The 27,694-nt window shown below is 37.5% G+C and overlaps 4 protein-coding genes across 6 annotated transcripts in view; 1 reads left to right on the top strand and 3 right to left on the bottom strand.

Annotated features, from left to right (window-relative positions):
• Positions 1 to 13,236, bottom strand: part of apba2b (amyloid beta (A4) precursor protein-binding, family A, member 2b) — a 118,080-nt gene extending 104,844 nt beyond the window's left edge. For both annotated transcript variants that reach the window (XM_055203299.2, XM_055203316.2), the window contains exon 1: positions 13,082 to 13,236. The gene's annotated coding sequence lies outside the window, so the exon portion shown is untranslated. The remainder of the gene's footprint in view (positions 1 to 13,081) is intronic.
• A 1,845-nt stretch (positions 13,237 to 15,081) lies between these two features.
• mcee (methylmalonyl CoA epimerase) lies at positions 15,082 to 19,045 on the bottom strand. Of its 2 annotated transcripts, none has more exons than XM_055203186.2 (3): positions 18,904 to 19,045; positions 18,398 to 18,744; positions 15,082 to 16,268 (listed from the first exon to the last, which is right to left on the bottom strand). In XM_055203186.2, exons 1-3 carry the CDS (start codon positions 18,929 to 18,931, stop codon positions 16,116 to 16,118), a joined length of 528 nt encoding a protein of 175 aa, XP_055059161.2. In that variant the 5' UTR covers positions 18,932 to 19,045; the 3' UTR covers positions 15,082 to 16,115. The 2 variants fall into 2 exon arrangements, with proteins under 2 accessions (XP_055059161.2, XP_055059169.2); XM_055203194.2 differs by having other exon boundaries at positions 18,398 to 18,738; positions 18,904 to 19,043.
• A 103-nt stretch (positions 19,046 to 19,148) lies between these two features.
• mphosph10 (M-phase phosphoprotein 10 (U3 small nucleolar ribonucleoprotein)) lies at positions 19,149 to 22,532 on the top strand. The gene is made up of 11 exons (XM_055203173.2): positions 19,149 to 19,284; positions 19,435 to 20,101; positions 20,233 to 20,423; positions 20,522 to 20,681; positions 20,756 to 20,897; positions 20,980 to 21,047; positions 21,143 to 21,280; positions 21,427 to 21,537; positions 21,771 to 21,878; positions 21,962 to 22,186; positions 22,280 to 22,532. Exons 1-11 carry the CDS (start codon positions 19,199 to 19,201, stop codon positions 22,427 to 22,429), a joined length of 2,046 nt encoding a protein of 681 aa, XP_055059148.2. The 5' UTR covers positions 19,149 to 19,198; the 3' UTR covers positions 22,430 to 22,532.
• Positions 22,533 to 25,459: 2,927 nt separating this feature from the next.
• mtmr10 (myotubularin related protein 10) overlaps positions 25,460 to 27,694 on the bottom strand; it is a 40,684-nt gene continuing 38,449 nt past the window's right edge. Inside the window, exon 16 of the mRNA XM_055203165.2 lies at positions 25,460 to 27,589. Coding sequence (XP_055059140.1) covers positions 26,987 to 27,589 — 603 coding nt within the window. The 3' untranslated portion in view covers positions 25,460 to 26,986. The remainder of the gene's footprint in view (positions 27,590 to 27,694) is intronic.

Here is a 27,694-nt window from a genome sequence, read left to right as displayed (position 1 = left end):
AAAAACATATTTATCCCACTATATATATATATATATATATACCAATACCGGACAGCTAATGATCAGCCCTATTGAATACTATATAACTGATATAACCCACTGCACGGGGAGGGAAAAGTGCAGAGAGAAAAACACAGAAAATAGAAAGGATACTTGAAAGATAAGCAGCTAAGCCTAAGTTAACATGGTGAATACTTCTGACAAGAACCTCGTTTGTCAGCTGCCATGTTTGTTTTCCTAAACTGTAGAAAGGTTCCAGCCATCCACACAAGCAAACAATTACTATGTCAAGAGAGGCATGTTTATAAATGTGATTGCCCATATTTATTTATTTCCAGTTTTTTACCACAAGCAAGGTGTGAATTACGAAGGGCTTTTGGGTGTGCCTTTTTAATTAAAGAGCGCCTATTATGCCCAGTTTTACAAGCTGTAATATAAGTCTCAGGTGTGCCCAGAATCTGTCTGTGAAGTTTCAACTCAAAATACCCCACAGATCATTTATTATAGCATGTCCAAAATGCCCCTATTTGGAGGGGAGCCAAAGTGAGCTGTTTTTGCGTCTGTGCCTTTAAATGCAAATGAGCTATTGCTATTCCCTTACCAGAAGACAGTGAGCGCATTCCTGTAAAAGGCTAAAAACGCCTAAAAAGGACCCAAATTGTACCTGCTGTGTTGATTTTATTTTAAAGCGGTTTACATCATTCGAATCACAAGAATTTCAGCTTTCCAAAAATATGTGACATGTTTAGTTTTTGAGTTGTTGTATTTGATGAGGTTTTTGGTCAAATAGTTTTCTGTGGGTGGGGCTTTATCAATGTGACATCACATTGGTAAGAGAATCAAAACAACATCTAATGACACTGCTTTGGTTTAATGGGGATTAAAAAGGAGTGGGTGGATTTTTTTCAGTGTAGGGTGGTTGTGTTCACACAATGCCAAAACACATTTATGTCCAGGATTTTGCATAATATGCGCCCTTTAAGGCATTTAAAAGCGACAATGGTTTGAAAATAGGAAAAAGCAGTTGAGTAACCAATCCGTGAGAATGCCACGGAAAAGAAAGTCGAAATATGCGGAGATCCGTGAGAATGCCACGGAAAAATGAGCAAAAAATTCTGTGACTATCCCACGGAACTTTGTGAGATACGTTGCATAAAACCATTCGTACGCAAAATTTACGTACACTATTATCAAATACTAGGCTATAATTGTGTATGATAATGTTGATATATAAAATTTACATGATTATATTTAACATTTTCTGTATATTATATGATCTATATTATTATTATTATTATTTACATTATATTATACATTATTATAGCCTACTTATTTTTACTACAAATATAAGATGCACGTAATGACAAATCTTCACGCTTTCCTTCCTCACTTTTTAAATCTCTATGAAAGCATCTGCTTAATGGCTGATGTAAACGCCATGTAAATGTAATAAAAAGATAAAACGTCAATCATTTGATCTTCTGTCTGTTTTATTTTAGATACAGATGCGTGTCTCTGTCATTTTAATTAACTGTTATATTTGTTAACGCATCCAATACTTTAATGTTACTCCTGTCGGTGAACAGCACTGGCTTTCTCCAGCGACAGCAAAACCTCCCAAATAAAAGATGAAAAAGCAAAACGTAACTTTACTGATAATAAATATGATGATGGATTTCTTTTCGAGCTCTTTCGCTTCTATAACAAACTGTTCTAAAATTTTCTTTGGACTAGCGCTGCGGAAAGCCCTTATATGGAGCTGGTTTGGGCGTGTTTATGCAAATTACCAACATTGTGCACGTGGCCGCTCATGTAGAACACTCTAAATTCACTAACATAAGAACAAGGATAAGAACAAACTCATGTGCGTACGCACGTGTTGTGAATATAGCGGAAAGTTTTTGTGAGAAGTTCAAGTGTACGTATAAATATGCAAAACGTAAAAAAATTATTAGTGAATGAGACCCAATGTTTGGTTGGGTGGATACTGACCATGGTGTGTAATTGTAAATATTATAATATTATTATTATTGATCTGTGTCTGAAAATCTTTTTAAATGCAACTATTAACCCACTATTATTAACCTATTATGTTGCAATGATAATGTGACTCAATCTTGGTCTCTGCAAATAGTTTTGGATCAAAACAGACACTACAATGAGATTTGTTCCCTTTTCACCTGTGTTCCTATTAGTTAGTGAATCTTCCATGTTATTAAAGACTGAGATGAACAGTGAATGAATCGTGTGATCTCATTCCATTCACTCTGCTGAGAGCAAACTCATTCAGATGAAGACAATAGTGCCTGAACTGGCTAAAATCAAGTTAGCTCATTTAAATGCTAATGTACATGGATCTGAAATGGCGTGAGGCTAACTGTGCCACGGCTAAAGGAGAAAGATTTATCGGTCTTTCGTATAACTATACTCGGTCTGGATGCATTTCTGCATTTTATTTCAATGTGTTTTACAGGCAAGGCTATGCCTCTATGCCTCTCCTCGTACAGGAATGACTGATATTGTAGGCCTCAAGGAAAATTCATTGTTGTTACTTTTAAAAATGGGTTGTAAGTTAGTCTTACATAAATAAAAACCTTGGATCTGACTGCACCTACATGCATTTATCCTGATGGTGAGTCGGGCTATGAATAGATTTCAGCAGAAACTGCAGTGATTTAAGGTGCTGTTGTCTCAGCGGGGGCAGGCTTCTGTGACCTTCAAACTGCAGTAAACACCGACGGCTATAGCACAGGCGAATGACCCAGGGGTGTGAACAACAAATATCAACAGATCATCATCTTTCTCAGGTCAGTGCAGCATTTCCCCAGTCAGCACAACACATTACACATGAACTAGAAAACAAAAATGATCGTGTTATTTTGTCTGATCCTGTTTTAACTAAAATAATTATCGTGCGTAGCATTGTTTTTGAGAAATAGACAGGCAGCAAGGCTAATTGTCATTTAGTGCGCTGCATTTCAGCACTGCTGAGATATGAAACACAAACTGCAAAAGACAATTTCAGATTTTTCACCTTCAAAGAAGGATCTTGACATATTCCTCATCTCTCTTCTCTGGAGAGATACAGCCGACTTCAAAGCCAAAAGTGGTTGTAACAAATTATAAACAAGAAGGGTCAATTAATTCTGCATAAGGGAAGATATGCACGTCCGTGAAAAGATCTGAAAATCTCCTGGGCTGTTCCTAATGTTGCTTTTGCTGTTGTTTTTGTTCCTAATGTGTGATGCAAAGCCACACCCATTCCTAGCTACTTCTTGTAGACAATACATTTATGCATTTGGCAGGTGATTTAATCCAAAGATATTCACAGTGCATTCAAGGTATAATTTGTAATCAATATGTGAGGAGTTCAGATGCAAAACCCTCTAAATGCGTCTGACATATATTCAGGTAAATGTGCATTTTTTATCAGACTCTTATGTTTAGGTAAGTAATTTCACTTTAATGCTAATCTAAAGGTTATTAAGGGTGCATTGCATTCACACTATCCAAACCAAACCACGCCCAGGCACGTTTGATCCCCAAAGCCTGGTTCGTTTGACTAGTGTGATCGCTCTGTTCCACGGCCGGGCACGGTTTGGTTAATTGCGCCCTGGCCGGCTTATAGAGGTGGGCTCGTGCGTGGTTTATTTGGCCTCATGCGCAGAACCCACAATGTGATCGAAAGGAGAGACGTCAATTGCGCAACCAATCACCTTCATCTGCCTTCGTAAAAACCTTCTGATCCGCGCAGCAGGGTTATGTGAATGTCTGAAGTGCACTTGCAACAAACAAAGCAATATGATGGCATGTGAGAGGGTTGTGTGTCATCGCACCCCAAACGACTCCAAATAAAAAACTCACACTTAACACACATCTCCGGGTCTGGCGCTACCACTTTTAGCATAGCTTAGCACAATCCATTGAATCAGATTCGACCATTAGCATAGGGCCAAAAAATAACCAAAGAGTTTCAATATTTTTCCTATTTATGAACTTGACTCTTCTGTAGTTACATTGTGTACTAAGACCAACAGAAAATTTAAAGTTTATTACATAGTGATGTCTGAAAATAGTCCCCTTGGTTACTTTCAATGGCAGAGGACTATTTTCAGGCAGTGTGCAATATCACTACGCCTGCGGCAGCCATGTAACATCAGCAAAGTCCTTATTATTACACCAGAATGAGAGTATAGTTCCTAGCCATATCTGCCTAGAAAATCACAACTTTTAATTTTCCGTCAGTCTTAGTACATAATGTAACTACGGAAGAGTGAAGTTTTAAATAGGAAAAATATTGAAACTCTTTGGTTATTTTTTAGCGTGATGCTAATGGTCTAATCATTTCAAAACGGTAAGAATCAAATGTTTCACTCTAGGGGAGCTGGAAAATGAGCATATTTTCAAAAAAAGTTGAATGTGCCTTTAAGAAGGTTTTACAAACATACCTTTCAAAAAACAATACTGGTGTGCATCTTAAAGGGAAATTCCGCCTTGAAATGATCCCAGGGCCAACAACAAACGTGCACCGAGTTCGACCGTTCACTGGAGTTTGTTTTCATGCTAGTCTAACGTGACCAGTGTTATTGCTAAACGCAAATTAGCATGTTATGGTAGCCTTCGGGGCATCAGTGCATTAAAAACGAAATCGCTATGTCTATACTACTAATAATGCTCAAAGGGTCTCTATATGTAAACCGAAGCATTGAGAACTTTGCAAGTGTACAGGCAGTTTATTAAAAAGAAACACTTACCGTTCACGTCTGGATCACATATCCATGCGGGCGCCATCTTGGGAAAACTGAACTCTCGCGTGAAAGCACAACACCTGTTCCTGGCAACAACATTTCACGCGAGAGTTTAGTTTTCCCAAGATGGCGCCCGCATGGATATGTGATCCAGACGTGAACGGTAAGTGTTTCTTTTTAATAAACTGCCTGTACACTTGCAAAGTTCTCAATGCTTCGGTTTACATATAGAGACCCTCATTGTGCTACAGTGTAAGTGTGGGGTTATTTTGAGCATTATTAGTAGTATAGACATAGCGATTTCGTTTTTAATGCACTGATGCCCCGAAGGCTACCATAACATGCTAATTTGCGTTTAGCAATAACACTGGTCACGTTAGACTAGCATGAAAACAAACTCCAGTGAACGGTCGAACTCGGTACACGTTTGTTCTTAACCCTAGGATCATTTCAAGGCGGAATTTCCCTTTAAGACAAAACAATCCCATTCTTTCTGTGTTTTTGAAGCTTTCATTTTGTTTACAGTGCACAATATAACATGTGTTTATGTTTCACGTGTAAAAAACGCAGTATTTTTAACACAATTTACTGTATAGTGCTGTTTTCACTGTCCTCAAAACTGGCTGATGACTTTCTTGTTCCATGAAGTCCATCCTTCAGAAATAAGTATCAAGTTCTGATTGTGTAGCTTGTTAAGTGTGTTGTGATTCGACTGCAGCTTAGCTTGCCATTAGCTTAGCTTGCCGTTAGCTTAGCTGGCGACTGACGTATTCTTGTGGGCGGAGTTTAGTCAAAAAACTGTTCTACTGACGTCATTAAAGCAGGAAGTAGAGGGCTGTAGTCCAAGCCGGCCGTTCGCTGTAGGCTTTGAAAGGCGACTTCTGTTAAAGAAAATATATCGCCTGGCAGTGAACTTTGAGCTTTATCATTTTACAGGTATTATTTATGCCCTTATAGCAACATTACACACTAACTAGGGTTTAAAAAATGGGATCAGAAAGAATGTGACCTTTAAGATATGTTAGTACACGATGTTTTTAAAAGAAGGCAGCTCAAATAAGCAGTGGGATTAGGATAAGCCTTGTCTTGGAAACTGCCCCCAAATGTTAAGAAAGCAAAGATTTTCATATTTTCTGGATGTCTAAATTATTAACATTGCCACCACTCTATGTGCCAGTCAGAGGTGATGACTTCCTTAGTGTTTTTTCTTCATCCTAACTGATATCTTAAATAGATTTCCTTGGCACAGTTATTTCTGGCTTGTGTTCACTAGGTCCATTATTGCTCTACTTTTGATCCCTAAGGGGTATCAAGATTTATTAAGATTCGATTAAGACTATTTTCTTTACAGTTGAAAAAGGTTTGGCCAGTACTAATTATATATATTAACTTTTATATACTAACTATATATAAAAGTGACTTGATCTCAACAAAGGAAGTAAAGACCTGGCGTGGGAAATAGATAGTAAGTCATTCAGTCGCTAATTATAAAATAAACACAAAATGGCATCCAGCCGCATAAAACATGTATACCTACAAACCATGTATACAGTAGGTGTGAGTCAGTGCACAGCATACTAATTTAGATGAACATGACAGATGTTACATCAGATATGGGGGTAGGTAAACATGCCAAGAGACATGAATTAATAATTTTTTCAAGGAATACACCGATTCGGGAATAATGAAAAGATCAAGAGCAAAATTTTCATCATAAGCTTCTGTCATGAACACTTCAGGCATTTTATTCACGACAGAAAAAACAACCACCCACAAACTTTTCAGGGATCATTAAATGCAAAACATTCCCCTCTTATTTCATCAACAGCACTGACAAGACAACTGAACTTTAAGTAAGTAATTAAATCGCACGCTGGACCGCTCCCTGCCCCTCTCCCCCCAAAAATGCAAATGCACGATTTGCTGGTACACGATTTGTACCAGCAGCAAAGAGGATAAATAAAGCAAAAGGCACAAAAGACTTCACACATCATACCGGGCTGATAGCACCCTAAACAGGTTCTTTCTTTCCCAGCGCATAAAAGACACTTAAGGGTGTTGTAAAAAATCGGACAAGTCATCATGCTTGACTGCTCTGCTATTCCGAAAGTAAACATCAGTCCAACTTCAAAGGAAAGGAAGATACATTTATGCAGTCAGCCGACTGGATTCATTGATCTATGATATAAACATCAATATTAATCATACTCCACTTTGATCAAAGGACACAAGCAAAGCATTGTTGGGTTTGTGTCTGGGTCTGTTTTATCTTACTGTGTGATGTAAAAGCTGATAGGAAATGTCATTTCTGATGCAAAGGAAAGAAACAACCTAACCTTTTTATAATGTAAACTTTTTCATATAAAAAGAAAAAAAATCTGTCACAAAAGACGAAAGATACTTTCCAATCGGTGAAAACAGCATTAAAACATTTGGCAATCACTAAAGCCACAACAAATCAATATCAGTGAAAAACAACATATATACCGTTTCCAAATACATCAACTAAACTATGACTTACATTAACTCTTTCCCCGCCAGCGTTTTTAATGCCTTCCAGAAAATGTTCTTCTTCAAATATACAATATACCAAATAAAAAAAAAACAGACCCTCTGCTTTCAAACAAAAAAACCCGTTTCATCCTACCTTCAGTAGTTCTTTTGTAATCAGCTTTTGAATATGGGTGGATTTCTGCAGAAACGCCACATTTTGAGCAAAAAGACTTTTCATGGAGATCCCATTCGGAGCGATCTTTAAAACGGGCACGGACATGCAGCCGGTTGCCATAGGGCAATACTTCCGGGTTAAAAAAGTTGCAGAAGGCCACCTAGCAGATAATAGCGGTATTGCGGAAAGACGAAAATACTTGTCATTGGCGGGGAAGCGTTTTCTTTTGATTGACGAGATATCTCGTCAATGGCGGTGAAAGAGTTAAAGGGGCATGAAAATCGGACTTTTTGTGTTTAGTGTTTAAGTGCTATGATTGGGTCCCCAGTAGGGCTGCAACAACTAATCGATTAAATCGATAAAAATCGATTACTAAAAGAGTTGGCAATGAATTTCATAATCGATTCGTTGTGTCGCGTGACGCAGAGACTTTTATTTAAAAAAAAAGAAAAACTTCAGTTACGCGCAAAGCGGAGTGAACACACTCGCGCTGCGTCCCAAACCACCTATTTCCATACTATATAGTAGGCAAAGAGTATGAGAAGTAGTGCTTTTCGCCTACTATATAGTATGGAAGTATGCTGTTTGGGACGCAGCGTCGGTCTCTCTCGCGCACTGTTGCTTGCAAAGTTCGATGCCTCATAGACAGGACGGAGGAAATACACAGTGAAGAAAAGATAAAAAAAACACATGTCAGTGTTTTACTCATCCCAAACGTAAGCGCGTCACCTGGAAGTTAGCCGGCAAAGAGGTAAACAAACAAAGACGGCACGCTTATGCTTTATGGAGCAACGACAGCGAGTAAAAAAGTTTCTAGAACGAATAAAAAACTGACAAACTCCAATAATATTAAACAAAGAAATAAAATGTTGAGAGAGAGTTGTATGAACGCTTTTCCCCATCATGGACCTGTATGTTTAATCATCGCGCCGTCACTCTCCTGCTGTTCTGTACTGCGCGCTCCAGCTCATGCCGAGCAAGCACGTGCCCGGCCCAACATACAGTACAACATACAGTGAGTACCGCCTTTCGTTGCATAAACATCGTCTTACATTTTTAGGGCGAAGTAATGAATGGTGTATTTGCATTTTGCGCGGGAGTAAGTTAGAAGACGCATTTTCCGTTTTCACAAGACGCATTTATGTGGCCAGATGTAAATGGAACAGTTTAAACAAATGAGATAGCTATCTGATCAGAGAAAAAACATAAAGACAAATGTAAAGGTACAAAGCTGTCACTGGGGCAGTACCCTTTAGGTCCTAATATATACCATTTAGGTACAAATATGTGTCTTTGAACTGCCAATATGTAATTTTGAAGTACTAATATGCACGTTTTGGGTACAAAGGTGTACCTTTTTGAAAGGGTACTGTCCAGTGACAACTTTTGTAACGTAACCTTTATTTCTGAGAGTGTACTGATATACTATCTTTTTGATCCCATCAAGAGAGGCTTCTTGATGGGAAATGCATCATAAAAAAGTCTATATATTTGGCAGATGTAAAGCATACATGTGTATTTTTGTGTTAGTACATTTTTATTTTATTTTATTATTATTGTTACAGCTCAGGTATGTTCAAGGAGCAACATGTTTGTGCAATTTCTAAAGATTTTGGTTCTGTTTTGAATAAGGGGTTGGAAATTAATGCTTTTCGTGTTTTGTTTTTTTTAATCCGATTCATCGATTAAAGGTGCAATTTGTAAGATATTTGCAGTAAAATCTCCAAATACCACTAGGCCAGTGTTATATATTTTGTCCAGCTGATTACTATCAATATCTGTAATGTTTTCTACTACTTGTAAATCGTGAGAAAATTTCCATTCAAAATATTGACACGGGGCAGTGCAGTCTCCTGTCAATGACGTTAATATCCATGTGACCCTTTGTCACCACCTTTACTGACGTAAACCACATGACCACACTGGTCGAGCTCGAAAAAATAAAATGGCGGCCAAGGAAGCGGCTGGAGCACAAATTTAGTGAAAATAAACGTATATTTTCACTTTTTAAGCATTTTAATTGCATTTCTAGCGAGAAATTAGTATTGTAGTTTTCAAATATGTGATTAGTTATCACAAAGGCGCTCTCTGTTTATATTTCAAACACGCTGCCTTTGAAGTGCGTCGAAAAGCCTTTCTCTGAGCGGCCTTCAGGCCTCCGAGGCCGAAGTCATTTCCTCAGGAGGCAGCGAGGCAACAAGTCCTCACAGTCCTCACTGCCTTGAGTTTTCGGACGCAGCCAGTGTTGTGGACAAATGCGGAACTACGCGCTTGCTTATGGACTTATGGATATCTCTGTACCGTCTGCCGCTAGTTGTGTCAGCTCCTGTAAGCGTACGGGCCAACCAAACGACCCAAGAAGAGTTTGGAACAAAACGAGGGAGGATCAGTTTGTTGTTGCATTATCTGGATGGAGAGAGCTTCACGACAACATTTAACTAGACCGAGATTCTGATCCTGCTTGTGTTTTACGCGATGGGTGAGTTGTTTTGATTCGTAACCCTTCAAAAAACGTATGCTATTATATTGATGACAACATTACTGTAATCAGCGCGTCTTCCCGCGGACAATATGCACATCAAAGGTATTGTGAGATTCTGATCCTGCTTGTGTTTTACGGGATGGGTGAGTTGTTTTGATTCGTAACCCTTCAAAAAACGTATGCTATTATATTGATCACAACATTAGTGTGTAGATTGTAATCCGCGCGTCTTCCCGCGGACGATATGCACATCAAAAGGTATTGTACAGCAATATAAATGGTCATTTTAAGACACTTAACAATAAGATTTGTACTGTCAATACATTATGTGAAAAATAATTGTAGATTGTAAGTTGAAAACTTAATTCTGAGCTGTGTTTACCATCGAATTTGGACTAATACTGTAATATCAATATGACTAACAATTTCGTTTTGAACATCACATATAAACTTACATAATGAAATAAAGGATGTCATCAAACGCAACATTTATAAGACTTGATTACCTAATCCATCAACGTGATTTCTCGTTCGCGTCTGATTGATGGCCATCAGCGGTTGAGTTAAAGACTACAAATCCCATAATTCCATGCTGCTTCACAGCGTCAGTAAACAACATCATTGTTTTTGTTTGATCTGGCGCCATCTTGCGGCGCATAAATACAAATTGTATCTTTAATCGAAAAAAATAATCGATAGATTAATTGATTATTAAAATAATCGTTAGTTGCAGCCCTAGTCCCCAGTGCTTCTATCAACCTAAAAATGTGAAAAAGATCAACCCGGCAACTTAGTTTTGGTAAACCATTCTCTACAAGCACATGAAAAAATAGGTTGTTGGAATTTGGCTCTCCTTATGATGTCATAAGGACCTCTTATTATAATACCACCCCTTAATCTGCACTATCCAACCAGCACTGCCATTTAGTGCAGAGAAAAAGAGAGAGAGAAAATAATTCACAGGACAATTGAGTTTCAATTGCAACAAACCACCATCATTGTGATCAGTGTTTGAATTTCATCCGCTCATTTGCATTTTAAAGGACACACCCAAAACAGCACATTTTTGCACACACCTACAAAGTGGCAAATTTAACATGCTATAGTAAATTATCTATATAGTATTTTGAGCTAAAACGTGACATATGTGCTCTGGGGACACCAAAGATTTATTTGACATCTTAAAAAAGTCTTGTGACATGGCCCCTTTAATATAACTATATGTAACCCACAGTGTGGGCGAAGCTTTACTTGAATCGTATTTAACACATTTCGAAGAGCCACAGGCCTTCTGCCATAACACACCCTTAATGTATTCTACTCAAGGGACATTAGCTTGCACTAAATTTGTGAACTACGCTAAAGGCACTGCAGATTTCCTGCTGATGTTTATCACTGGCAAGGATTTTTCCATTACTTCCATCAGTCCTAGAAAGTGTGCAATGAGCTGTCCAAATGAACCTGTTAAAAACAGTTTTACCCATTTTTAGGATTGGAACTCATACTGAGTGAAAACATGCCTCTCTAACCAATCTCTTACCTCCTCTCTCCTCTTATTACACAAAGACTCAAGATTTAAAAAAACAACAACAACACGTTTTAGAATACAAGCCATTATAGGCACATCAATAACACAATAAAGCCTCCCCAGACCTCACCACTACACCCTTTAAATGTATGCATCTCTCTTTCTGCAAAAAAGTATTCATTCATTACATTTTCACAATCGTCTAGTGTACATGTAGTAACAGGGGCAGTGCAAACAAAATATCCCTTTGCTAAAATCAAATTACTTCAAAGTGAAAAACCTCACACCTCTCTCTCTCTCTTCCGAGTCCAATTTAATAACATCCTACTGATGCATAAATATCATCCCAGCATGCCCCTGCAAACAGTGCTTTTGCCTTTCAGCATACAACTGTTACTATAAGGGCTCTGAAGGGAGGGGTGGGGCAGCATGTGTGTGTGTGTTTGTGTGTGTCTGTGTGTAAGAGCAGGTTGCCGGGACAAGAGAGCGACGGGAGACCGCTGTGGAGACGGAACCACCAACTGGGATTCACACTTAGGAATTATGCACCTTTATAGCATCCACACTCGCTCCCTGACACGGCTCTCTCCCGTACAGCGAAAGTATCTCTATCTAGATGACATGTTTATTTCAGATAAGTCAAATGAGACTTCTTAAATAGTTTAAATCTATATGCACAGAGAAGAATAGCAGGTGTGGCTATTATATGATAATGTTTTTAAGTTTATATTTCTTGGATGAAATTTTTTTTTACATTTCAATCCCTTATCCAATATGAAAAATATCTCCAGCATGTTTTTAGGGTATTTCTTACTGTTAATGATTTCATTGATCAGTTTAGGGGAGTGGACCAGCTATTGTTCCCTGGACAAGCCAGGGTTCATCTTTCATACAGTAGCTGCATTTGATGCAGGATGTCTAGCATGATACATTGTTGTTTGATTTATCATTCATCGTGATAACCTTCACAAATAACCCAGAATTGTTTCTATAAGATTTTATGTGACAAAATTTATATGAGGATATGTTACATAATTCCCTATACTACAAGATTTAGAAATCAATCGGCATTGACTACTCACCCTACTGTATATCTCTCTATGTGAACAAACATAGGGTTTCTTATTAAAAATATAAACAAACAGATATAAGCAACTTATTTGTATTATATATAGGCTGTAATGTAGGCTATACATACTTTTGTCAGGATACGACTGTATATAACTATAATACTAGATTTCTGCGCTAATACAACACTTAACTTGGACTAATAGTCGTGATACACACTATTTGTCAACATAAATTACATCTTTCATTTCATTTTTTACATTTAAAGCAGAGTTGTTTATAATTACGAACTAAATTAGATAATGAAAGCGCTCGCGTGCAATAAAAACGGTTAACTAAAATTGAAGATTATAAACATAACGGATCTCACGTTTGACTTGCGAAATTGTTTTCTTGTTAGCTGTTTAAAATATATTTTCAAATCGCTTGAGAAGAATGACAAATATCTAGCCTACAGTGTTGTAGCAGCGGGTCTGATGTTGTACCGTGAGGATGAAATCCTGCCGTGTCCATCACAGTACCTCAGCGCATCTCTTCACCTTCATTCACACGCTACTCTAAACCTTTATTTAAATAAAACAGCCTACCTGCATAACCAGTGGTGTTGGGGTGTTCACATGAAGAAGTCCTCTGGTTTTAACAATAAAATGAGTGGGAACCACACCGTCCGACAGAGCCCTCGTCGTACAAACACTGCATCCCCGAGACTGAAGAGAATGCAGGTAGCACGTGAAGAACAGCAGAGGGCGCTGCATTACAGCTCTGAGTATTAGCATCACAAACCCCACCCGAGAGAGAGAGAGAGAGAGAGAGAGAGAGAGAGATAGAGAGAGAGAGAGAGAGAGAGAGAGAGATTGTAGTCTTTCTTTTATGGATTTAGTTCAACAGCATGTTATTATTTTCATTTTAGCCTATTAAGTGCAGATTATTCACCTGTCCTTTTGTTTCTTACGTTATTAGATTGTTTTAGTAATTAAGGGCGATATAATGTATGCAAATAGTTCACATCTGTCTCATGTTGTAATTTTATTCAAAGACATTTGTTTTGGATCTTGTACTAAGAATGCCACAGGCAGATAATCTCTTCTCAAATGCATGTGGCATCCTTACCTTTCACCATATTACATTACATAAGAAATTTATGCTGGTGACATGAAGCATATAATGTTTCTCCTCTGGCTGTATGTAGGCCTACATGGAAACTATTAAACTTTAGAAGATAAATGCAAATGTGAAAGCATCGCCTAATGCTTCATTGTTGACATAAGAGGATGAAAAAGTGAAACAAATATTGCATTAGAGAAACGATACTGCGAAAAGGCGACTAATAAGAAATATGCTGATGATCAATTATTATACAGAAATCATGTTCTGGGACAGACAAAATGAGAAAATCTGTTTCACACAGTAAAGGCAATAAAACAACTTTCAATGCCTCAGATTAAACTGGACATCTGGTTTGAATATCTATGCAATTAGATTGAGCCGCTGCTAGGATATACTGAAGACAACGATTACTGTGCAGTTGCTATTGCATAATATTTAATCCATGCAGATGTTTTCGTAATATGACATGTAAAGCCAGCCTAAAAGATAAGTACAGAATATTTTTAAGAAAACTATTATATACATTCTTTCATTAAATATATACACTCATAATAAAAATATAATAAATTTCAGCCAGAAGCAGATATTGTGTCTTATTTTCTATATATTAGAATTAGAATATCTGTTTTCCTTTTAAAGGTGCAGTGTGTTATTTTTAAAAGGATCTCTTGACAGAAATGCAAAATAATAACCTTTTTATAATGAACCATTATGTTTTTATTACCTTAGAATGAGACGTTTTTATCTACACATAGGGTCCCCTTATGTGGAAGTCACCATTTTGTGCCGCCATGTTTCTACAGAAGCCCTTAATGGACAAACTTTTTTACTAAGTTGTCTCCGTTGATGACATGTTTTTATGGTGGCGGCTACCATAGTTTTAAAAGTGAGGGGTGAGCAGTGGATTGAGCCGTTGGTTGCAATTCGCAACCTCACCACTAGATGCCGCTAAAATGTACACTGCACCTTTAAAGGGGACATACCATGTAGAGCCCTGCAAGCCCGACAGGCTAAGCCCATTTGGGCCGGGCTCGGGCCGTTTTTTTTTTACAGACCGGGCATTGGTAAACCATGCTCCATAAGCATCTGAAAAAATAGCTCATTGAAATTTGGCTTCCCTGGTGATGTCAGAAGGGGATAATACCACCCCAATCACACCACTGCCGTTTAGTGCAGAGATCAGCTCATTTGCATGTTAAAGGACACACCCAAAATGGCAAATTTTTGCTCACACCTACAAAGTGACAATTTTAACTTGCTATAATAAATTATCTATATGATATTTAGAATTAAAACTACACATATGAACTCTAGGGACAACAAAGATTTATTTGACATCTTAAAAAAGTGAAATGTGAAATGTCCCCTTTAAACATGCATTACAACTTAGTCATCTAGGACGAGTAAAACATATTTGAAAAGTCTGCGACAGGCTAAGTGAAACTTTCCCCGCTAGATCAAGAGAAATGTCAAAAACAGCTTGAAATTGCAAAAATATCAATTTTATTTTAACTACTAAATGAGACGATAATGCAGAAAACTTCAAAAAGGACCTCAGAGACCACAAAGTGAGAAAAGCAGGCCACAAACACAGGTTCCTAATCTTACTTCTTCAGTTATATCCAAAAGAAGCAGATTTAGAGAACAAATACTACTTTCATTTTGGCAGAGGGTTGAGTACAGTGGAGCGATGGGTTTAATCCAAGTTGTCGCTCAATTACATGCTTGTCTGCCAAAAAGAAAAGGCTTCAATCTGTCTACTCTACTGAACGCCAGATGAGTGGATTTCAATTCACATTCATGAGCATAAAAAAACCTATCTGGCATCTTATATTTTCATAACATCAGGTAAATGCTCTTCTATTTTTAGCATTAATAAACCTATATTTTAGTGGGTTTATTCCTGTTTCGATAGATGCTCTTACCGATATTACAATAACATTAGAAAGTGATCCTACACTACAAAAGTAAAAAGAATGTATTAATTGTTACATTGTGAAATGTTCATGCACAAGAGATTCTCAGTTTTGTAAATGGCCATAGGAAGTCTTACCCAAGACAAACGAATTATTGAAGTCAATAAGAAAAATCATTACATAGGGAAAAGGCACAATTCCAAGAAAATCAAACACATATTAAGTGAAATCTGCTTTTTTGCAATCATCACTTGAATGTCTTTAATGATTCTTTTGAATTGTTAAAGATTAAGGTATTTTGTAATCATTTACTAACCCATATACCAATTACAACGTACCCATCATGTTGTTTCAAACCTATATGACAAATTCACAGTCTCTATTCATTTTCAATTAATAAATAAAAGAGTAGTGTGAATAGAATTCTATCAAGATACAAGAGAACAAAAACATATTGTGGTCCAGTGAAGTCATACACGTTTAAAATGACATGAGGATCAGAAAATAATAACATTTCATAATGTAACAAATCATGTTTAGTGTCACTGTCTGCCACACAATGCAATGACTTGAAAGCTTGCATGTGCCTTCAAAAGGTCTAGGCTTGCTCAATCTCCACAAGAACACCATCACAATCTTTAGGGTGGAGAAACATCACAGGTTTGCCGTGCGCTCCTATCCGTGGCTCTGTGGAGAGCAGTCTGATTTTCTTTTCCTTTAAATCAGCTATTGCTGCATTAATATCATCAACCTGGAATCAAACAGACAAAGCATTAAACAAAAATTACACCAAACTATGCAAGAAACACTATTATATATATAGGCGGGTTCCCGGACAGGGTTTAGATTAATCCAGGAATACGCATTAGTTATATTAGGACATTAAAGAGCTGTCCAAACTGTAAACAACTTGCACTGACATATCTTAAAATACATCAATGCCCTTTGTTTTGCCTCAAAACGCACACCAGTAACGTTTTTAGTAAGGCATGTTTGTTAAAATTAGTTATTTTCCTAATTAAACTAAGGCCTAGTCCTGGCTTAAGGTAATCCCTGTCCGGGAAACCACCCCTTTATGTCAGAAGTCTGACAAGTAGTGAACTTACAACTAGTCTTAAAAGAAATCGGCAACAATCATGTGACAAAAATTTTGATAATACTACTAACTGTCAATCATTTCGTGTTTTAGGCATAATGATTAGCTTGACTTATCTTACATCCTTTGTCAAATTATTTGTTTTATCATATGTTTTCCTATTATTATTATACAACAGGGCCGTTTCCCAGACATGGTTTATGTTAATCCAGGACTAGGTTTTATTTAAATTATAAGTTTTTACAAACATACCTTACAAAAAATAAAACTGGTGTGCATCTTGAGACAAAACAATGGCACTGATACATGTCAAAATGACTCAGGACAAGTTGTTTTTAAATTAAAGTGGTATAAACATGCATTTTAGCCGGGGACTAGTATAAGTCCTGTCCGGGAAACCATCCCAAAATGTAAAGATGGTTTAATGAAGTCTGGTATTTAAAATGACAGTCAATAGTATATACAGGTGCATCTCAATGAATTATAATGTCGTGGAAAAGTTCATTTACTTCAGGAATTCAACTCAAATTGTGTTACTCATGTATTAAAGGCGGAGTCCATGATGTTTGAAAGCCAATGTTGATATTTGAAATCACCTAAACAAACACGCCCCTACCCCAATAGAATCTGGACCTTCTGTTGATAGACCCGCCCCACACATACGCAAACCGGCATTTGATTTGATTTGATTGGCTATAAGTGTGTTTTGCTAGTCGGCCCGTCTCCTTTTCCAACGCGTTTTTCAAACATCGTGGACTCCGCCTTTAAATAAATTCAATGCACACAGGTTGAAGTACTTTGTCTTTTTCTTTTCATTATAATGATTTTGGCTCACATTTAACAAAAAAACACCAATTCACTCTCTCAACAAATTAGAATATTTCATAAGACCAATATAAAAAGTTTTTTAGTGAATTGTTGGCCTTCTGTAAAGTATGTTTATTTACTTTAAATGTACTCAATACTTGGTATGGGCTCCTTTTGCTTGCTGATATGTATGGAAAACCAGGTTTTTTGACAGTGGCCTTCAACTCGTCTGCATTTTTTTTTTGGTCTCTTGTTTTTCATTTTCCTCTTAACAATGTGGGCCAATGCCAATTCCTGCTGGAAAATGAAATCAGCATCTCTAAAAAGCTGGTGATGCTAATAGTCTAATCACATTCAATGGATTGTGCTAAGCAATGCTAAAAGTGGTAGCGGCAGACCCAGAGATCAGCTGAATGGATTCCAAAATGGTAAAAATCAAAGGGGAGCTGTATATAAATTAGTATATTTTCAAAAAAAAATGTGACTGTCCCTTAAGCTATTTTTTAACATGATGATTGGATACACCATTCTGTGAACTGCCAGTTTCTTTGGCAATGAATGTTTGTGGCTTACCATCCTTGTGAAGGGTGTCAATAATTGTCTTCTGAACAACTGTCAGAACAGCAGTCTTCCCCATGATTGTGTAGCCTAGTGAACCAAACTGAGAGACCATTTCGGAGGCTCAGGAAACCTTAGCAGCTGATTGGCATGTCACCATATTCTAATTTGTTGTGAATTGGTGGGTTTTTCTTAAATGTGAGCCAACATCATCACAATAAAAAGAAAAAAGACGGTGTGCATTGGATTTATTTAATACACACATTCCACAGATTGAGTTAAATATGTTATGTTGCCTGTTATGTTGTTTTGTGAGAAAATTTTGAATGCAGGTTTGAAATAAATAAATAAATAAAAATAAATAAATACATATATATTTTGCATGTGCAAAATATGTAAGAATCTAATGTAATCTTTACCTCTATACAGATATGATGCATCCCTCCAGCTTTGTTCTTCTGCAGGAATCCTGCGATTGGGCTTTTCTCTCCCAGAGGATGCAGGAGCTCTAATTTGGTGTTGCCCAGTTCCACAAACACAGTGTACACCCCGTGCTCAGGAAGAGGGACAGATGCGCTCACCTGAGCCCCCAGCACATCGCGGTACAGTGCTGTGGCTTTCTCTAGGTCTGGTACTGCGATAGCCACATGATTCAACCTGCCTAACTTCCACAACGACTGGGGGACACCCTGTCTGACGGGCACAGACAAAGACAATGCCCTCACGGAGGGTAACGTTTGCAGTGCACTCCTCGAGAGACCTGCAACTGCAAGAAAGTTATTATAATAACACATGTCGTCTATAAATGACTTTTGTAAGTTCTTAACAATATCATACACAAAAAACTGAAACATGAGCTTTTATCAACAATGTTGTACACATTAAGGATAAAGATGTCAAGAAACATTAGCGTACAGTTATTTACCTGCAACCTTCAGTATGGAGGCAGCCATCTTTGCGGTGCGATTGAACGCATAAAAAACTTTATTTAAATAACGTAAAGAAGTTTAGCGAAGTGTGCTTTGTTGATAGATGGTTTATTTATACGTTATAAATAGCAAAGTCCTAATATTTTCTTAAGTTATGCGCGCGCAGGTAAATTAGTACATCTTTAAACACTGAGGCTAAACGGAACGTTTTGTACGGAACTTAATACAGCGTTTCTTGTTTCCGGGGGTTGTATTTACGAAACGCACACTGAGTCCCATGTGTCGACAGTGATGGCGAACGGGGATGGAAAAAGCACGCTGGAAAGCTGTTTACAGCTAATAAACTCTAAAACAGCCCACCCAGAGCTATTTCTGAGGTAAGATGTTCAAAGATCGATTTAACCTTTTGATTTCTACTATCTAGCGTGCTGAATCTCTTTCAGTTTACAGTTAAGCGCATGAACATCTCGCGTTGGTGTTGAATGCATGATATACGCATATTAATCGCATGTTTTCTTTCAAATTAGCGTCCAGGATGCTCTGGCAACAGAATTTACATCTCTTACCAAGACACTTTACGATTTGCATAAGGCCAATGAGCCTGCAGGCTGCAAAGGAAGCCCACTTGAGCAGCTGGTCATCGAGAATTTTGATGAGGAGCAAATCTGGCAGGAGCTGGAGCTTCAGAACACTGCATTACTGGAGCGGTTTGAGGAGGCAGTTGAGCAAGCTGTCACAGATGATAATATAACGTTTCTTGAAGACACAGAGGAGGAAAAAGAAGATGACGAATTGGAGAATGGTGATAATCAGGATTTGGAAGAGGATAGTGTCGAGGAGGAGGATGGCAGTGAGGAAGATGAGGAACTTCAGACAAAACCATCAGAAGAAGATGAGGAAGATGACTTCTCTGGGGAGGACTCAGACGTAGACTTTGATGTGGATAAATTTGAGAAAAAAACTAAACAACAGAGACCATCTGCTGCCAAGTTATCGAAACCTTATAGGACTGAATCAGAAGTAGATGACAGGTTTTTTAAACTTTCAGAAATGGAGGCTTTTTTGGATGACATGGATAGAAGAGAGGGAAAGGAGAACGTAGAAGAGGAAATAGACTACTTTCAGGATTTGCCAACAGATGAAGATGAAGAGCTAGTTTTTGATAAACCAGTGGTGGCCAAGAAACAGACAAAGGTAATGATTTGTAACAGGAGTTGACCCTCATAGAATATCCATGGGTGTAGCATTGACGCATGACTGTTTTATTAAACCAACTTTTTCAAAGTATTGTTAACAGAACTTGAACTATGTTTTGTTTTTCACAGAAGAAAAGCTCCAGAAATGTGAAATATAAAGATTTTTTTGATCCTGTGGATGGAGAGCCTGAGCAGGCAGATCCAGATGAGAAGAGTGAACCAGAATCAAATGATGAACATGACGGAGCAGATGATGATGATGATGATCTACAAGAGGAGGATGAAGAGGATATGAATGAGGAAGATTTTGATATGGAGGAGTAAGACATGTTTCCTCCTTGTCTTGATTGTAGTGCGCTAATATAATATAATAGCCCATCATTTCAAATGTCTAACACTTTTTCCCTTCTCCCTTTAGTGGTGACATGGACAATGAACCCAGAGATGCTTTACGGAAGGTGACCTTTGACCTTCCCGATGACAGCGAGGGAGAGGATGTGGAGGATATTTTGGGTGGAAAAGCTAAAAGTGTGCCTAAACCGGAGTCAAAATCATCATTTGAAAAGCGACAGGAAAAGGTTTGTCATTGTTTGTATAAATTTATTTGAAATAAATATATTTGTAACCATGTACTTGATATGCATTTAAACAGATGGCAGAAAAAATTGACGAGCTGGAGAAAGTGGCATTGTCGGAGAAGCCGTGGCAGCTGTCAGGAGAGGTGGGCGCTCAGACTCGGCCAGAAAACAGCATGCTGGAAGAGGACGTGGCGTTCGACCAGAACTCCAGGATGGGTGAGTTTTATACTGAACTTTACATCAAAACGACTGGATTTGTTTTCAAGTTTTTGGATGACTTTGTCTCTCTCCTCCACAGCTCCTGCAATCACAGAGGAAACTACATTACAGCTTGAGGATATAATCAAACAGAGGATCAAAGATCAGGTTTGTTTAAACGTTGTCCTCTGTGTATTTTGGTGCCAATGAGGTGAATCGGGTCACCTTGCTGGATTGTTTATGTTTGATCTGGTATTTTTTAGGTGTGGGATGATGTTGTAAGGAAAGAGAAGCCCAAAGAAGAAGTGTTTGAGTATAAGAAGAGACTGACTCTGGACCATGAAAAGAGCAAATTGAGTCTGGCTGAGGTTTATGAGAAGGAGTATCTCAAACAGACAGAGGTGAAATCATCTTTCATCACATCTCTATACAGTCTGTGAATCTTTACCATTACAGTATAAATGTTTTGTTCATGCTAATGTAGTATGTTTATAGTGGTGTAATTTATTGTCTAAAAATGAAGTTTTTATCTTATTGTTGGTCACAGGAAAAGAAAGAAGAGGAAGAGAATCCAGCACATGTAGAAATCCAGAAACTCATGGACACACTCTTCCTTAAACTGGATGCACTGTCCAATTTCCACTTCACACCAAAACCGGTCAGTAACATTTTATATGTCTTCTAAACAGTGATGTTAAAATTTGACAGTAACCATGTCAACAAAAATACAAAAATAACAGGGTCACTTTGCATTAACTCTGCCCTGTATCTTTGAAACACTGAAAACACCCATATATTACTATTTTAAAATGTTATTAGTCTGCAGTTAAAGGTCATCTCAATGTTCAATGAGCCATTTTTATTAAGAAGTGTTTGTTTTTTTCTGTTTAGCATATACCTGAGGTAAAGGTGGTTTCCAACATGCCTTCGATTACTGTGGAGGAGGTGGCTCCAGTCAACGCCAGTGATGCAACTCTACTGGCTCCAGAAGAAATCAAGGTTTGTGCAGACTGCTCTGCATTGCAAAATTGCATTTTTAGCCTTCTGGAAAGTACTTTAGAATCTTTATTTTTTGATCTTAGGAGAAGAACAAGGCTGGGGATCTGCTCGGAGACACAGAGAAAACAGACACCGATAAGAAGCGAGAGAGGCGGAAGAAGAAGAAGCTGAAGCGTATAAAGGTTCAAGAGCGGGAGAAGAGGCAAAAACTCAAACAGATGAAAGTGGGAGAAAACAAGAAGAGCAAAGCTGAAGTTGAACAGACCCTCAAGAAACTTACTAAAGGAGGAAAAGCCAAAATACTGACGGTTAGTAACTGCGGTTATTGGTTAAAGTATATTATATATGTATAAATAGTTTTACAAATATGATGTTTCTGACACTTCTGTTCTTTTCAACAGAATGATGGAATGGATAAGGCTCTCCGCTCCTCTCAAGCCTTCTTTTCACAACTACAAGACCAAGTCAAGAGCCAGGTCAAGGGCTCCAAGGTCCAGACGGCAAAGAAAAAGAAACAAAAAGAGATTTCTGTGACTAAGCTTAAGTTATAATAATAATAACCTGTCAAATGTAATATGTACAGTTTTTCTTTTTAAAAGAACACAAAGCAGTGAAATATCTTGTCATTTTTATTGAAATACAGATTTAAATTCCTTTTATGGTCCGTGAGTTTTATGTTCCATCAATATTCAAACATTACACTTGTGTTCATGTTCAGTTAGTCAGTAACACTGGTTGGTCAGAAGAGGGCATCACTATTAAAATCTACTGTACTGCAGCTAAGATTAGATATTTTCACTTCTGTACATTTCATTGGCATTTTATTTTTATTCCTTAACCCGTGAGCGGGACACCTAAGTTTACTTCAGTATTGTTCATGTAAATGTTAATCTATAACGACAAACTATTGTTGGAAAGGTCTAAGAATGTAGTTTTCATATTTCAAAACCTTTTAGCAGTAATAATAATGCAGTAACTGTAATTTATTCATTTGTGACAAGCGTATGCAGCAAACCAACACAAATCTTAGTTTTTTTGATAATTTTATGTATTAAAAAATACTTTTTGCATTTTTTATTTATTACAAATAAATGTAAACTGGTATAAAAATAAATATATGAAGAGTTTCGCTGCAAAACGAGATAACCACCGTTTTTTTTAATTGTTCAGAAATCTCGTTTTTTGGTTGTGCATTCCAATTTATTTCAATGCAACTGCAGTTGGTTTGTTTTGATTTAAACCTTCATAACTTAAAAAATACAGCTAAGTAGCACCATAAAACAAAATAATAACATGATAACATAATAATAAACATGTTTTGACAAAAATGTTAAAAAATAGATTAATCTCGTTTTGCATCTCTCTCTCTCTCTCTCTCTCTCTCTCTCTCTCTCTCTCTCTCTCTCTCTCTCTCTCTATATATATATATATATATATATATATTCATTCACCTCCAGACACTTCAGTAAAAAATGTTAAAGTGTCTTCTTTAAAACAAGACCAAAATTAGGTTTCTATATCAAAAAATGCCAGTTATATTAATTTGAAGGTGTACATCACCTTTTCACCACCACCCCCACACACACGAAAAGGGCTGTGAAAGTTAAAGGGTTAAAGACAAATATCTACACAATGGTTACAAAGGCAGAAACTGTAATGCAGGAAATTTCTAGTAGAACCATAGGACAATAAGCTTGACTAATTTATTTTACAACAAATCTACCATAAAATACCCCAACCCTTCAGTGTTACATTGATTATAGAAGGTTTCTTTAAATATTATACAAACCAAAGCATGTTGTTTTTGAGAAAATAGTAAAACTGGACAGTATTGTGTAAGGAAATGAAGCATAAATATAAAGTATTTTCAGTGATCCTGTGAGAATAATCTTAATGGTTTTCAAATCTTCTTGAAGGAAAACACCACCGTTTTTCAATATTTTACTATGTTCTTACATCAACTTTGACGAATTAAAACATACCCATCTTTTTTCAATGCGTGCACTTTTAATCTTTGTACAGCGCTCATGAATGTGTTAGCATTTAGCCTGTGTTGCTAACACATTCAAGAAGCGCTGTACAAAGATTAAAAGTGCACGCATTGAAAAAAGATAGGTATGTATTAATTCATCTAACTTGAGGTAAGAACATAGTAAAATATTGAAAAACGGTGGTGTTTTCTTTTAAGTGGGTATTTGTTGTTTAATGTCTCAATTCTTCCAAATGCAACATATTGCCCAGTTCTCTGGTCCATAGTTCAATAGTTGGGACATGGTCTGCTTTCCACATCTGTAGAATAAGTCTTTTTGCTATCATCATACAGAACATGATGGATTGTGCTGGATATCTATGGCAAAAATTTACTGTTTGCTCCTAAAAAGTCCACGCTGGGCTTAGGCTCCAGATTGATAGTGTGTGCATCAGAAAGAAATTGAAATTTTCCCTTTTAAAATAACTGGATTTTGCTTCATGACCAAAAAGAATGGAGCAAAGTACGGTCTACCATTTTACATTTATTGCAGAGCGGAGATATTGTAGGATATATTTTATGAAGTTTTGATTCTGAACAATGGAGTCTATGGATTACCTTGAATTGAATTAGGTTATATCACAGGGCATGTATGTACGTTTCTCAAGCATTCCTCTCACGTATTTTCATGAATGTTAAAACTCATTTCTTCCCAGGCAGGTTTTATTATCTGTATTGGTGTTAACCTTTTCTAGCAGTAAATTGTAAAAACAAGACACATCACCACTTACAGCCCACCAGGGTGAACCTTAATGATGCTCCCTAAAGTGAGATTTAACTTCAAAATTTCAAAATCTGGAATGTTCTTTCTGATAAAATTTCTTACGTGCAAATAACGGAATAAAGGGCAGAGGCAAGAGCATGTTGTTGTTTTAACTGATCAAAGGAGCTAAATTTGCATTCTTTGTATAAGTCTTGAATTGTTTCAAAATGCATCACAAACAACAAAAAATTCTACTATTTGAAATAATTTATATTTTTAATGTCCTTTCTAATGTTTATATTAACATAAATTCACAAAATGTATAAATAAAGTACTGATGTTGAGCAGTTGGCCACATTCAGTGACATGTATGGGTCTCTATGGGCCTCTGCAGTTCAAAGTGATTTACTTCCTAAAACTGTAACCATAAAACTGTTTTTTTTCTAAACACCAAATGGCTGAAATCAACACATAACATCTAGATCAATGTCTAAAAACAATTTAAATCAAATTTAGATAATAATTTATGTGAATTTTTCATAAAAATGTCATATTTTTCAGGCAAGCTAATGGTGTAGTATAGAAATTGAGTGGTTAACGGGTATAAAATTACTTCATATCTCCCAAAACACAGCATTAATGTATAGATGGGAAGTAAATGAAAAAGTTATAAATTATTTGTATCATTAAAATGTATACATATTTTTTGTTATCACTCTTTTAATCTCTGGGGTCATTTTTACCCAAGGGACTATAACATATACAGGAAAATAGGGGCTAACTGGTAAGTTGTTGTTTCAGTGGTCTATCCCTTAACTTATTATGTTGAAGAACTAAACAACACAGATGAAAAGTGGCAGTTCTCTTTATTTGTGTGAAATTTCAAAAGCACAACATTTTGCATATTGCCCCGCAGCAGGGCTCCTCCTAGCTCACAACCAAAACCACAGAGGAAATAAAGAAGCTCATCTGACTACCAACTTCCACACAAAGCATTAAAACTATTAAACGCTATTCAGAAAGGCAAACTCAGATGTGTTTAAAGCATTTTTAATATCCTGTATCACTGCATTTCAAAGCAAGCCACAAAAGAATTGAACAACATTCCTGTTTGAGTTTGCATAAATATCAGTGCTGTTTGATTGATCAAACCGAGAAGAAACACGGTTTTCATACACTTGACAGCATTAGTGGTAAACTACACATTGACTCTGCATTACTTCAAACTAGCTAAAGGGTTTCAAAGTACCATTTTTTGGAAAAATTAAAAGAATAAATTTTTAACTCTATACAAAAGAATACAGTCCCGACTATAATTAAAAGCAAAAAACTATAATCTTAAATGTTTCTGAAAAGGCTACATATAATAAAACTGAGAAAATACCACTGTCCAACTTGTACAAGAACCTAAAACCGAATAAAAGCAAAGTTCACATGTGCTATCATTTATTAACTCTCAAATTTATAGGCGTGTTCGATTTCATGTGGCGCTGCAAGAACCGACAGGCGAATGACGTCGAAGTATCGCGACAGCGACTGTCGGTTCCTCCAGCACCGTGTGAAGGGGTTGTGGCTAGAAGGTACACAGCAAAGGCCTAAATCTCGCCGGATGACGCGGTTTTATCCGTATCCTACCCATAAACCCAACATTTCGCTAGCTGTATCCCATCTAACCAAAACCGCACGAAGTCGAACACACCTAAAATATTTCAAACACTCGAGATATTGACCACACCTGTGTGACATCCAATCAACCAGCTGATTGGCTCAATCAGGTGTCAGTCACTTTTACAGCCATCCTGCACTTCAGTGAGGGAGGGGTCTGACAGACTGAGATCCAGCCAGCCTGAAAAACCTCCACATGTGCACAGTTATTGCCTGCTATTTAGGTTTACTAGTGTAAACCCCGTCACCTCCTATATCAAGTTTCACAATTTTGGTTATTAATTTTAATAAAGCTAACTACGGTTAGACCTTACCAGAAGGTTTTAAGAACTCTAATACAATGTTAAAAGATTAAAATATACACACTTATTACACCATCGATTTAAGTTAAAGTTACACTTCCTTCCCAGCTAATGCCACAAGCTCCACACGAAGGTCCAATATTATTTTACCAAAGTTCACACAGGCACTGTAGAACAGATCCTAAGTCAGAAAGATGTGCGATTGGAGCGTTACATTTTAACATGTGCAAAAAAGAAAACACCCACCCACGACTGAGAACTCGCAACAGACTTTCCAAGTAACTGTCAGTACCATACGCCTACTAAACTGAGAATATCTTCATGTTCGTCTCTCTGAATACATAAATCAAATGTGTGCCCTGTTGCTACCTCAGACTCCTTTTTATATCTCTGGTGCCAACGGTCCGCCCTAAATCGTCTCATTCGCCAGTGTCTCAGTAGAGAGCCAAATCTTGGCTCCGGTGAGGAACTTGCTAAGAGGAGTTCCCAGGATACCGGGGCGACACAGGTTACCCACAGGAGAAAATGGGAATGAAGAGCTAAGGTACTCCGGGGGAGCGAGCGACTGCTGAGGAGTCGAGGTCGCCTTAAAGTACATTTTACTGTGGTCTACATGAGGCTTGTTGGGAGTTAGCCCTGCCCCTTTATACTGCCTCAGCTGGTTCTGGAGCATCTCTATCTCATCCGTTAGCACGGAGAGTTTGTGAAAGGCGGTGACGGGGCCACCATGTGGAATCTGTATCTCGGGAACCCAGCGCAGGTAGTAGAGCTTCCAGAGAGAGAGGTGAGACGGCAGGAGCTGGGGAAGCAGAAGGCCCTGTAGGTCGACAGGATGAGAGAACCACTCTCGAACGTAGCGTTCCGAGGGGGTTTCCGGCTGCTCCCTTGCTTGGGAAAACTCAGGACGCAGACGCAGCACAAGGGAGTTTCGACGGGTCAGGGTGTCGTGCTGGCTGAAGGACCCATTTCGCAGGGCGGAGGGCAAACCTCGCAATGTAGAGCTGTAGTTTTTCTGAGAAAGATACAGGAAATACATCATGATCAGATTATTACTTGGTGCGTCTTACTTGCTTTATAAATTTAGCAAGTAATACAGATATAATTTCTATCTGTTGAT

Source organism: Misgurnus anguillicaudatus, chromosome 21 (genome assembly GCF_027580225.2).
Source record: "Misgurnus anguillicaudatus chromosome 21, ASM2758022v2, whole genome shotgun sequence".
Lineage (NCBI taxonomy): Eukaryota > Metazoa > Chordata > Actinopteri > Cypriniformes > Cobitidae > Misgurnus > Misgurnus anguillicaudatus.
Note: the sequence above shows the minus strand (reverse complement) of the source record. Positions and strands in the feature narration are given on the sequence as shown.